Source organism: Notechis scutatus, chromosome 13, assembly GCF_049901735.1.
Source record: "Notechis scutatus isolate UNSWTSFEM ecotype Mainland chromosome 13, rNotScu1.2, whole genome shotgun sequence".
NCBI classification, from domain to species: Eukaryota; Metazoa; Chordata; class Lepidosauria; order Squamata; family Elapidae; genus Notechis; species Notechis scutatus.
The window spans coordinates 4,072,342-4,085,813 of NC_142021.1; the positions used below are offsets into that span (position 1 = coordinate 4,072,342).

Consider the following 13,472-nt stretch of genomic DNA (forward strand, 5'->3'; position numbering starts at 1 on the left):
TACAATACTGAAAACAACAACAACGCAATAAATTAAAAATGGATAACGGCAGTGCCACCATTTCCCGCTCGTTCCAACAGAACAGGCAAGATAATAATAAATAATGAATAAATAATGGAAGAAACGTAGACCAACCCTGAATTGACAGAGTAAAAAGAGAAGGATTGTTAGGGTCCCTGGAGTGGCCCTTTAAATGAAGTCCTCCTTTGGGGAGGGGGGTGGCTAGACCTTGGTGGCAGATTGGGAGATTCCCATTGGGAGATTCCCGTTGACACAAAAAGAAGCCAAGCCGCAAACCGAGGCCCGATTGTGTGGTGGAAACGCAACCACAACCAGAGTGAGAGCCAGGATTTCTATGACGGGGAACCACATGACACGGGAAAGGGGGGGTCCTCCTTCCAGAACATTCCCTCTACCCCAGGCCATGGTAGAGCTACATGGTTCCAAGAACTTGATGGATGAAGGATCATCTGGAGAAGGTTGTCCCATTGGGGTGGGGTTGGAGCAGAAGACGCCGAGGGTCGCCATCCACAACCGCGGGGCCGCTACGAATGCCGCAAACTGTCATAGCTGCCCACCGAGGCAGAACCGTGGCGGCTACCCCGGCGGCGGCGGCTGCTGCTGCTGCTGCTACTTCTACTACTCCTCAGACGGCTCCTCCCTCCGCTACTCCGGCTTCGGCTGCTCTTGATGTAACTACTCCAACTCCGGCTGCAGCTGGTCCTATCACTGGAGTAACTGCGGCTCCGGGCTGGAGAGTAACCGAAGCAGCTGTACCCCTTGGAGTAAATGCTCGAACTGCTGGGAGAGGAGGAGGAGAAGGAGGAGGAGGAGGAAGGACTCGGTCTGTAGTAAGGGATGGGGCGCTTTCGGGCACTGGAGAGGAAAAAATTGAGAGGGAGGGGGAGAGAGGTGTGAGATTTACATCCACTATTTGCTTTCTATCCTTTTTTTTTTTTTTTTGCAGCTATGAAACACACTCTCTGCCCTCCAGATGTTTCTGCTCTCTTCATTTTGATAAAACAAGGAAAATAACTGAACTTGTGACTAATAGGTTATTTTTCCCTTTCTTTCCTTTACTTTCCTCCCTTTCTTTTTCCTTTCCTTTCCTTCCCTCTCCTTCCCTTCTTCCTTTCCTTCCCTTCCCTTTCTCTTTCCTTCCTTCCCTTCCCTCTCCTCTTTTCTTCCTCTCCTTGCATTCTTCCTTCCCTTCCCTTCCCCTTTTCTTCCTTCCCTTCCCTTCCCTCTCCTCTTTTCTTCCTTTCCTTTCTCTTTTCTTCCTTCCCCTCCCTTCTCTTCTTTCCTTTTTCCTTCCCTTCCTTTTCTTTTTTCTTCCTTTTCTTTCTCTTCCCTTCTCTTTCCTTCTTCCTTCCCTCCCCTTTCTCTTTTCTTCCTTTTCTTCTCTTCCCTTCTCTTTCCTTCTTCCTTCCCTCCCTTTCTCTTTTCTTCCTTCCCTTTCCTTTCCCTTTCCTTTCCTTTCCCCTTCCCTTCCCTTCCTTTTCTCTTTTCTTCATTCCCTTCCCTTCCCTTCCCTCCCTTCCTTCTCCTCCTTTATTACATTTTTATGGCCATGTAAAAACACAAAATATTTTGACATCTTTTATACTGGGACCCTGGGAACCAAGTGGTATACAAATACAATCAATTACTACTACTACTACTAATCTGAAAGTGATTCATGGCATTTAAAACAATTTAAATAACAAACACGCCCCATCAAGATGGCCCTGTCGAATAGGCTGTGGGTTGTGTTTGACTTCTAATATTGTGATTCCCTCCCCCTCTCTTCCTTTGTGTGGGCACGTGAATAAAATCCCACTGATATCTCTTTCCACCAAAATATCCTGGTTTATTGCCACTTAAAGTTGCGACAACAAACTTGAAAAGGAGGAATATAAGGTCACCGGATTCTCCCACGACTCCTTCTAAAGGGGATATTTAAGGGGAGGGGAGGGTAGTAGAGACAAAAGACCTCCCTCACCTGGTTATCCGCCGGGCTTCCAAATGGCTGGGAGAATCTCTCCGCCGCTTCCTCAGGGGGGAATAGCGTTGTTTGCGCCGCCGGCGGCCCTGATGCCTGTGGGACTCCTTCCCACTGGAGCTGTCACTGTGATCTTCTTCACGACCTCTGAGAAAAGACATTCCCAGGAAGGTTAGACGTTGCCTTGAGGATGGCGTTGGGAACCGCCACGAGTGCTAAAAAACCCCAGGCTGGGTAGGTAGGGTTGAAATCGGCGAGGTGGATTCCCGGGGCAGTGGGTGGATTTCCAGCAGCGGGTCAGGGATGTTTAGACCTACCTGCCAGCCCTATATTGGGAATAGCTGGGGCTGTGTTGGGATCTTGAATTCCTGCTGCCGGTTGCTCTCTTGCAGGATTTAGGAGAGTAACTGGGAGAACGGGAAGAGAATCTGAGAAGAGAAGAGAGAATATGGAGAAAAGCAGGGATTTGTTTCTGGTCCAGACTGGTCCTTCCTTCCTTCGATACACCCTCCCTCCCTCCCTCCCTCCCTCCCTCTCCTTCCTTCCTTTCTTGACTCTCTTATCCCTCCCTCCTTTCCTTCTTCCTTCCTCTCTATGGAATTCCTTCCTTCCTTCCTTCCTTCCCTTCCTTCCTTCCTTCCTTCCTTCCTTCCTTCCTTCCTTGACTCTTATCCCTCCCTCCTTTCCTTCTTCCTTTCTCTCTATGGAATTCCTTCCTTCCTTCCTTCCTTCCTTCCTTCCTTCCTTCCTTCCTTCCTTCCTTGACTCTTATCCCTCCCTCCTTTCCTTCTTCCTTTCTCTCTATGGAATTCCTTCCTTCCTTCCTTCCTTCCTTCCTTCCTTCCTTCCTTCCTTCCTTCCTTCCTTCCTTGACTCTTATCCCTCCCTCCTTTCCTTCTTCTTTCCTCTCAATGGAACTCCTTCCTTCCTTTGTTGACTCTCTTATCCCTCCCTCCCTCCTTTCCTTTCTTCCTCTCTATGGAATTCCTTCCTTCCTTCCTTCCTTCCTTCCTTCCTTCCTTCCTTCCTTCCTTCCTTCCTTCCTTCCTTCCTTCCTTCCTTGACTCTCTTATCCCTCCCTCCCTCCTTTCTTTCTTCCTTCCTCTCCATGCAATTCCTTCCCTCCTCCCTCCCTCCCTCTTTCTCCATTCATCTCTTGAGAACATCAGTAGTTTTGCATCTGGGACGAAATTCTGGAAAGAATTTTTACAACAGAAGACAATAAAGAAGTATAACTCAGATTGAATCATGAATCCTTGTTGCTCTCTGAGCTTGGTTGTTTGTCTGCAGATGTTTCATTACCTGACTAAGTAACCTTATCAATGTGAGGGAAGTGGGGTTTGCTCCCTGTTTATATACAGTGACACGCCCTGCAAACGATGGTGGTGGTATGTTTTTTCTTGTTATAGTTCCTTGAATAGGATATTGTTTTTTTGACACATAACCACAGTAACTCACCATTGAAAAGAGACAATTAAAAAAAATCAAAAGGCAGAACACACCTTATCCAGTAGCCAATACCCAGATAAGCAGGGATTAATACCAGACAAACAATCCGGTGGAAAACAATACCCTAATCAAGGAACTAACAAGGAGAAAACCAACCCCTATCAAACATCAGGGAAAGTTCCTGTATATAACTCCGTATACTCTCATCTGCAAGCAAACAACCAACACCAGTGGCAAACCCACTTGAAAATCAACAAACCTAAGCACTTTGCTCAGGAGTCTTAGCTGATTTGTTTGGGAACAGAACAGGTACCAGTCAGTGCACAATCATTGAGAAACAGGTCTTCTGATTTGAATACCGGATGCTCTCAGCTTTTCCCTAGAGTAGTTTGGTCTAGTGGTTAAGGCACTAAGCTAAAAAGCTGGAGACTGTGAGTTCTAGTCCCATCTCAGTCATGAAAGCCAACTGGATGACCTTGGGCCGATCCCCAGGAGATGGTGAGTTCTAGTCCCAGGGTTGCTGTGGTGGGAAAAAAAATTGGAGGAGGTAGGGATGTGTTCACTGTCGTGAGTTATTTGTAAAAAAAAAATAGCAAAGGCTGGATACGAATAAATAAAACAAGCAAATTACCAAGCAGATTACTCACCTTGATTTTGATGAACAACAAGAGAGGCTTGGTGAAGATCTGCGTCCCACCTTGTGATGCAAGGGTTCAGAGTGGCTAGAGTCCAGGGATGACCTGCTAGAAGGAGATACATTTCGAAGACATGGCTGAAGTGAAGAACTGGAAAATGGTGAGGAGACAATGTTGGCCTTCTTCTTTCCAAGAGGCTCAAGAGATGGCCAAAGCTCTCCACTGAAAAGAGAAGTTTTCCAGAAAGGACAGTGATTCTAGATGGCCGGGGACCTGTGAGGACGCACCTCTTTTACAAAGACACACAGCTTTCAACAACAGAAAAGTCCACCTTTCTTGCACAGCTTTCTCCTTCTATCCTGGCTACTTTTTACAGAGGTGTGATTGAGAGCGTTTTAACAAATTGCATCACCGTTTTGTTTGGTGGCAGCACTGCCTCAGATAGAAAGTCCCTACAGAGAGTGGTGAGGACAGCAGAGATTATTATAATAGCAGAGAGATTGGGAAAAAAAATCTGATTGAATTCATCCACTCAGATCAAAATGGTTTCTTACAAAAAAACAAAACAAATAAAACACAACTTAAGGATTAAAAGTGCAGAGAAGAGCAACCAGGATGATTAGGAGGCTAAAACATATGAAGAATGGTTACAGGAACTGGGCCTGGCTAGTCTAGGGAAGAGAAGGACCAGGGGAGACAGGAGAGCAGTCTTCCAATATTTGAGGGGCTGCCACAGAGACGAGGGGGTCAAGCTATTTTCCAAAGTATCTGAAGGCCCGACAAGAAATAATGGATGGAAACTGAACAAGGAGAGATTCAACCCTAGAAATAAGGAGGAATTTTCAGAAAGGGACAGCAATCGACCCATGGAACAGAAGTTGCCTTCAGAAGTTATGGAAGCTTCATCACTGGAGGCTTTCAAGAAGAGACTGGATGGCCATCTGTCAGAAATGGTGTAGGGTCTCCTACTTGGGCAGGGGGTTGGACTGGATGACCTATAAGGTCCCTTCCAACTCTGATGATCTGTTACCTGTTATTATTCTAGATACATTAGAATACTATGAAACAGACCCAGGAAAACAAAATGGCACTCATCTTTTTAGATGCTCAGAAAGGTTTTGATAACGTAAGCTGGCAAGACTACTTACTTTTGATCTTTGCACAGATCCCGGTGAGACGGTTCTTCCAAAACCGCTCCTTTGGATCGGGAGCGGTAGCTGTGCAATGAATTCCCCGAGTCAGGACTGCTGACACTGTTGGCCTTCCTGGAAGAGAAGGCCTGGACGAAGCCCTCGTGGGCTTCACCCTTGGTTTCTTGGCTGCCTTTTGACCTGGAGGTGCTTGTCTGAACAGACGGCGGGGAAGAGGTTGCATTGCCCGAATCATATTCGTGCGCGTCTCCATTCTCTTTGATTTGGCTCCCCAACTGACCCGCTGCTTTTTTAAAGAGGCCAGTAGCAGAACCGGAATTTGAGATCTGTAAGCAAAAAGAGACATGTTTTGCCAGGGTTTAATTCCACTTACCCACAAAAAAAGAAAAGACAAATCCCACCCCAAAATTGGGTGGTGTGTGTAAGATGTTGGGCTCTGTTTACTTGCTTGACAAATTCACCCTTTTTATTTTGTTATTTTGGTGTTTTTGTTCTTATTTACCATTAGGATTCAGTCTGTAATCAAAGGCGAAGAAGGAAGAAAGTTAGAAGGTAAGAAAGAGAAAGAAAGAAAGAAAGAAAAAGAAAAAAGAAAAGAAAGAAAGAAAAAGAAAAAGGAAGAAAAAGGAAGGAAGGAAGGAAAGAAGGAAGGAAAGAAGGAAAAAAGTTTGAACTCAAATCACATCTTCCTAAAAGAAAGAAATGCATACGTCGCTGTCTTTTTCTCTCTCTGTCCCCCAGATATAATTGGAAGGTTTTTAAATCATGCAGAGAATACTAACAGCATGCGCTCCATGTTGACGGAAAGGCGAATCTGTGTAATCTTTTCTATAAGGTAGAAATCAAAGGAGGTTAAGAAAATGTAAGAAAAACCTTAAACAAACCAAAAGAGACAAAAAAAAAAAAAAGAAGCAATAGAAATAGATTGTCACAGGAAAAAAAAGACATCTAGTTGTAGAAATCAGACCAAATGGTACAAAAATCCTACTGGCAAATTTGTGTGCTTTTGTTGTTCTATTCAACTGCAGGGGAACAGTTGTCTGAATGCTTGAACGCTAGAATCAATCATGGTTAAGCTGTAGCCCAGTTTGCTGGGTCTGTATTCTGCCAGCCCTCTAAAAGTAGACAGATCAGGAACTAACTTTCTTTTCATGAGCCTGTAATCCCTTGCTTAAAGGTGAGGTCAGGGCAACTGAATAGAGAGCTGAGAATTTACTGGCCAGATGCCCTTCCTGATGTCTATGTGGAGTTCACAGCAAAAAAATTCTCATTATGCCCTGATAGAGAAACATCTGTTGCTACCTAGGATTGAACTCTCAACTTTCTGAGGGGGAGGCAAGTGTCTTCACCTCTAGGCCACCGGGCTGCTTGAACATTGCTGGCAATTCTTTATTCTCGTGAAGAGAGTTGGATTCCTAGTCTCATCTACCTTGAAGGGCTGATGTGAAGAAAATCAAGGTAAGGCAATCTTGAGTTTCTTTCTTACTCCCTACTGTCTCTAGTCTAGTCTAATTATGGTTTACGTAACGGTGCTGGTTTTGTCTCCCTTTTAAAAACCCTTTGAGGACAAACAGGATGATAACCTCTGGGGCAGAATGTGACTTTTTAGAAATGAAATAAAGAAAACCCAGATCACAAATATTAATTTTTTTTTACATCATAACTAACAACAGAGAGAGAGAGAGAGAGAGAGAGAGAGAGAGAGAGAGAAGAGGAAGAGAAGGAATGAAAGAAAGAGAGATAGAGAAAGAGTGAGGGGGAAAAACAAAACAAGGAAAACCAAACCAATTAAAAATTAAAAGTTCCTTTAGAGAAAGAAGGCAGACATAGATGGCTGTGTGTAATCCCCCTGGTAGAATATTTCTGCGTGACCTCTAATAATTAATATCCTGACAGCTTGTGGTTAGCATTCACTTACCAAGCAAGACTTCCTCCTTTAGTAGGTAAGGTGTAAGAAAAAGGGAAGATTGGGGAACGTAAGTCCATGGTTAGAGTTTTAAATTACAAGAGAGATTTAAAAAAAAGAGAATGAAAATCAAAATTCAATCCCTCCTTCCTTCCTTCCTTCCTTCCTTCCTTCCTTCCTTCCTTCCTTCCTTCCTTCCTTCCTTCCTTCCTTCCTTCCTTCCTTCCTTTCTTTCTTTCTTTCTTTCTTTCTTTCTTTCTTTCTTTCTTTCTTTCTTTCCCTCTTCCGTTAGACCAATCAAGTATGTGCTTTCTATTTATTTATTTTTAATGTTCTGTGCTTTTAAAAAAATCCTCTCAAATTCCTCCAGTCTAATAGATCCCAAGCCATTGATCTTGGGCTCACAGAGAATGCAAAAATTAAAACAAAAAATATTGCCCAGGAAATCAAAGATTTGAAAACAGAACGACAACACAAAAAGATAGGGTATGTTCGTTCATTCGTTCGTTCATTCATTCATTCATTCATTCATTCAATCATTCATTCACAGAACAAATGCTATTAATTCAACAAACATGGATGCTGCATTTATTTACATGTTTCCCTCTCTTGTGAGAACACTTTCCCCTTGCTTTGATTTTAGGATGTGGGTGTACGAGCTTTGAGGGATTAATTTCACTAAAAAAGCAGAAAGGAAGCCCAGGTAGACAAGACAAATCTGAACGAACAGTCTGTCAGGGCTCTGGCAGTTTCCCCCATTTAAACCATGGGTCCCTAGCCAGATTTTCAAAACTTAAAGAAGATTTATTAGGAGTAAACATGTTGGCGCTGCCTGGATGTAGCCGACTCTGAGACACATCATTCATTGTCACTCTTGACCCTGGTTTTTCCCTCCACACCCTGGGTGTATCATAATTCATCGTCTCCAATGGGACACATCCATAGCCAAGAGACATCAATCATGTTCTGTTAGATATTTGCCCAGCAGAAACTTCAGTCACCTAGAAACTATCTTTGAAAACATTGATGGAATGCAAGCTGCCCACTGCTCCCTCCTCCCTTTCTGCTGGCAACTTTAAAAAGACCACAGAAATATTTTATAAGTTGACCCAGTCTATATTTTCAGCTCGTTTTTTTTAATTTGCTCTGAACATTTTTCCCAAAGAAGCAGCCGATCGGAAGAGGTTTGCTCAAGCACCATTGCGATGAGGTTTTCAATTAAGCTGAAGAACATTGTTTACTGGACACTGAATGGGCCCTTGGGGAAATAAAGATAAATTTGAGGACTGAGCCAGATGAAACCAGCTGTCTTGGTGTTCAACAGCATCGCTCTGCCTCTAATGCAGCGTTTCTCAACCTCAAGTTTCTCAAGTTTAGGCTATGTGGACTTCGACTCCCAGAATTCCCCAGCCAGCAATGCTGGGAGTTGAAGTCCACATATGTTAAAGTGTTCCGCTATCTCAGCGGTTGCCATAAAGAAGGAAGAGCTATTCCCCAAAGCACCTGAGAGCAGGACAAGAAGCAACGGATGGAAACTAACCAAGGAGAGAAGCAACTTAGAACTAAGGAGGAATTTCCTGACAGTGAGAACAATTAACCAGTGGAACAAATTGCCTTCAGAAGTTGTGAGTGCTCCATCACTGGGGTTTTCAAGAAGAGATTGAATAACCGTTTGTCTGAAGTGGTATAGGGTTTCTTGCCTAAGCAGGGGGTTGGACTAGAAGACCTCCAAGGTCCCTTCTAACTATTTCTATTCCTATTATCCTAGAGGTGGGACAAAGTAATATGAGTCATCCTTTGTCTTGTGAATGATTGACTTCTTCTTCTTCTTCTTCTTCTTCTTCTTCTTCTTCTTCTTCTTCTTCTTCTTCCTCTTCCTCTTCCTCTTCCTCTTCCTCTTCCTCCTCTTCCTCCTCTTCCTCTTCCTCCTCTTCCTCCTCTTCCTCCTCCCCCTCCTCTTCTTCTTCTTCCTCCTCCTCCTCCTCCTCCCCCCTCATATTCTATTCCATTTCATTCCATTCTTTGGCTCCTCAGCCCCACTCAACAAGTGCCCCCCCCAAAAAAAAGTCAACGGGGAAGCCGGATTCACTTAACAACTGTGTTCCTAACTGAACAGCTGCAGTGATTCACTTAACAACATGGCCAGAAGGTCATAAAATGGGGCAAAACTCAATTAGCCACTGGAAATCTGGGGCTTGCTTGTGGTTATAAGTCGAGGCCTACTTATATAGAGCTTGTGAAAGGAGCATCGCCGTCCACTTTCCAGACTGAAATTGTTGATTGTTTAAAGGATATAAAAGAATAATTCATAGGGGGTCTCAGTCTGAACAGAGCTGTGTTCCATGGGAACCTTCGTGCCGTGGTTGACAAAGTCAGACTGGCAGCTGGCACTGAATGAAGCCTTGTTCTTTTAAATACGCGCCTCGTTTATTTTTAATTAACTCCCAAGTTCTACCTTGGTGGGCGAACGTATGAGGAAGATACCGTGAAAGCTGGAATGGTAATGAAGACTTCCAATCAAGCTTGGCTTTGAAGGGCTTAAGGGACATATTCATGTCGTTTTCTTGGCTGCAAGAGGAAAGTGATTTGTCACTGTTTCCTTGGTGGTGTTTTTTTTTATTATTATTTTGGGTCACTGTTTTCTTTTCTTGTTAAAAAAAAAAAACTTTGTAGTTGAGCCAACAGCTCCAACATTTTCTGCTCGTCTCCCATCCCAATACTGACCAGGACTGACCCTGCATAGCTTCCAAGCTCAGACAAAGACATTTACCACCACCTCATGATGTCAAGAGTAATGTTTAATCCAACATGGATAAACTAAAGATTAGCAGATTAATCTACATTTTTGGTCTTATAAAAAATGGGAAAGCCATCAGGTTGACTCCCAAGAGTGAATTAAAAATAATAATAATCCTAAAATCCTAATTAAGGCAAAATTAGGCCAACAGAAGGACTGTTGCAAAATGCAAATTTCTGAGGATTCTTCATGAAAGGGTTAAAGGAACCAGTTTGGCCTAGTGGTTAAAGCACCAGGTTAGAAAGCAGGAGAGCATGAGTTCTAATCCTACCTTAGCCATGAATGCCAGCTGGGTGACTTTGGGCCAATCTCCAAGAGACGGTGAGTTCTAGTTCCATTTTAGGAAAAAAAAGCCAGCTGGGTGACTTTGAGCCATCAACCTGGAGCTGTGAGTTCTAGTCCCACCTTAGCCATGAATATTGGAAAACCAATTGAGTGACTTTGGGGCAATCGCCAAGAGATTGTGAGTTCTAGTCCCGCCTTAGGCATCACCGCCAGCTGGGTTGCTTTGGGCCAACTACCAAGAGACGGTGAGTTCTAGTCCCACCTTAAAGCATGAAAGCTGGCTGGGTGACTTTGGGCCAATTGCTTTCTCAGCCAAGTCACCTCACAGGGTTATTGTTAAGAGGAAGGTATGTTGGATACATTCATCGCCTTGCATTATTTGTCAAAATAATAGAAGTGGAGTACAAATCAATAAATAAAATTTTTTAAAAAAAAATCCAGGGAGAAAGGAGAGAGGAGCATTTAAAAAGCGGTGTCCTTTGGTCTTAAATGGGAAAACCTTGCAGAAACATCGCCTTGGTTGTCTCTGGTACAGAAGTGATTTGTGGACCCAAACCAAAGATTTCCTTAAATAGGAGAGGGTGAAAGTTTTGGATGTATAAAACCCCACGGAAGTCTTGCCACGGATTGTGGGACGCCTGGTTTCCTTGGCTGGTGGAAAACAGGAGAAGCCCCCCCCTCCTTCATTTTATTTCGTTCAAAAGAATCCTTTTCAACACGACTCCAAACGAGAGAAAGTTGCAACCAAAACTGTCAATTGACCTTAAGCTGGCACTGCCAACTTCCCTGGGCAAAAGAAATCAACACCACCCAAACTCAAAACACATTCTTTCTTCTTGGACGCTCACCTACTATCTCTTTGCATCTATGAGTTGGGCCCGTGCTGCTAGCTTGGTTGCTCAATGGCGAGACAATGGCGAGAAACGGGCACAGCAGTGCCTACGTTTTCTGCATCGTGTGAGAAAGGTACATCTTCCTCCCCCCCTGTCCTCACCACTTTCTATAGGATGATGGAGAGCATCCTGTCGTATGGCATTACTGCCTGGTTTGGAAGAGTGGTGAGGACAGTAGAAAAGACTATTTCGCTTCCTTCTGTCCAGGATATGGTATATAAGCGATGCTTAAGCAGGGTCCGTAGTATTATCTGGGGTGCTATGCACCATCTTCACCACCTCTTTTCTTTGTTACCTTCTGGGAGGGGGATCCGTGGTATCCGAATGCAGATTCGGCCACCGTTTCATTCCGTATAGCACCAAATTTGTAAACTCTCAAGTTTCCTCTTCCCGCTATGTATTCCAAATGGTCAGTGATTAACGTATACTGTATGTATATATAAGTATGGGGGCAGGTATATGTTTTATGTATGTATTAGCTCGATACCCGCTAAAAAAACGATGTGGTAGGGCTTAGTTTTTGGGGAGGAAAATAAGGGGGGAAAGTTGTGCCTCTGCCTACCAGCATCCATCGGTATTCATCTGGCTAGCGTCCTGTCAGTGTGTGAGAGAGTTGAGGGCTGTTTGGAAACTGAAAGATTATTTGCTGTGTGAGCAAGAAGGAGACAGCAAGGAGCCTGGGCGTGGCTTAGCTCAACTGTTCTGTACTAAAGCTGCTTGGTGCTGTGAAACTGAAACTGAAACTCCTCTCATCTTCTTGTGTTTTGCATTTGGAACAGATTTCTTTTCAGGTGGGGAGGGGGAGTAGAAGTCCTTAGCATCAGAGCATGTTAATAATAATAATATAGGAAATCCTAATGCTCTGGTGGTCATTTGGAAAAATCCTTTCTTAGTGAGCACCTAAAAGCCAAGAGGAACATACCTGCTAAATTTCAAGTTTGTAGGCTTTACGGTTCTGGAGATTTTGTGATGAGGTGTGTGTGGTATTTCACTTTTATATATATAGATACAGCATGTGTGTATGTGTGTTGTGTAGGGATATGGGTAGATATATACTTTCTTTTGAGAGCAGGCCACAGAATTTCATTTTTAAGGTGTGCCAGCATGCACCCAGTAAAAAATGACAATAAAGTTATTGTAACTTCTCTAAAAGGGACGTTGAGTTTGAAGGCAGCAAAGGCTGCTCCACCTCTTCCCCCCCCCACTCTGCCCTCTGCCTTCTCCCCACACTTCTTGCTGCAATTATATTCACGGAGATGTTTCTTTTTATAGGTTTAATCTTTTACGCCTCCAAAGATTGAGAGAATGGGTGCAGAAGAGAGCCGGCAGGGATCCAGACACCGAGCAGAAGTGGTACATAAAAACGCATCTCATCAAAGATCAAAGCTAGAGGCCACGACTTTCATAAATGCCTCCTCTTTATTATTCACGGTCAAGAGCATAAGGCGTCTCTCTTCTATGACCCTCCCCACCTGCCCGGACCCACCTTTCCTTCCTCACTTCCACCAGACCAGCAAACAAACAAAAATAGTCTATTTCTAATAAAGGACGTGATTTTTAAACAGGCTGCCCTCTAACTAAAACGATGGAGCCTTTCAACGTATCACAACACACCAGACAAGTCCCTCAAGCCCAAAACTAAGGAGATTTAGTAGACGGGGGGTACTTACAAGTTCAGTGTTGGAGAGGAAGTAATTGCTCTGCAGGGTGCAGCCAAGTAAAGGGCTCCCCGCATTGTCGGAGCGAGACCTTTTCTTCGACGAGTGCCTTGAACGGCTGGGTCTACCTTTACGGCTTTCGTCTTGGAATCTGCTTCTCAGCCTATGCCTGTCAAAATAAAGGTGTGGTGTTTTTTCTTCCCCACATTGCACAGATAAATAGCAGTCCCAGAGCCTGTAAAGTTAGCAGTGGCGATAACAAGAATAATAGGGGACTGGAGGCTAAACCAGGCGAAGAACGGTTGCAGGAATTGGGGGTGTTTGGTTTAATGAAAAGAAGGACTAAGGGGGGAGATGATAGCCATGTTTCAATATCTCAGGGGCTGCCCCAAAGAAGAGGGAGTCAAGCTATTCTCTAAAGGCCCTGAAGGCAGGACAAGAATCAAAGGATGGAAATTAATCAAGGAGAGAAGCAACTTTAGAATTAAGGAGAAATTTCCTGACAGTGAAAACAATTAATCAGTGGAATGACTTGCCTCTGGGTGCCCCATCACTGGAGGTTTCTAAGGTTTCCCCTCCCACAGGGGTGGTGGTGCTAATCTCCATGACAAAGCCAAAGAGCCAGTGCTATCCGAAGACGTCTCCGTGGTCATGTGGCTGGCATGACTCAACGTCGAAGGCGCACGGAACGCTGTGACCTTCCCACCAAAGGTGCCC

At 44.1% G+C, this 13,472-nt stretch overlaps 1 protein-coding gene across 1 annotated transcript in view; it reads right to left on the bottom strand.

The window, feature by feature from the left end:
• Nucleotides 1-214: 214 nt before the first annotated feature.
• SRRM4 (serine/arginine repetitive matrix 4) overlaps nt 215-13,472 on the bottom strand; it is a 79,052-nt gene continuing 65,794 nt past the window's right edge. Inside the window, exons 8-13 of the mRNA XM_087942754.1 lie at nt 12,768-12,924; nt 5,214-5,542; nt 4,078-4,287; nt 2,299-2,409; nt 1,982-2,128; nt 215-876 (exon numbers count right to left, since the gene is read on the bottom strand). Of these exons, the coding sequence (XP_087798880.1) occupies nt 546-876; nt 1,982-2,128; nt 2,299-2,409; nt 4,078-4,287; nt 5,214-5,542; nt 12,768-12,924 (1,285 nt within the window). The 3' untranslated portion in view covers nt 215-545. The remainder of the gene's footprint in view (nt 877-1,981; nt 2,129-2,298; nt 2,410-4,077; nt 4,288-5,213; nt 5,543-12,767; nt 12,925-13,472) is intronic.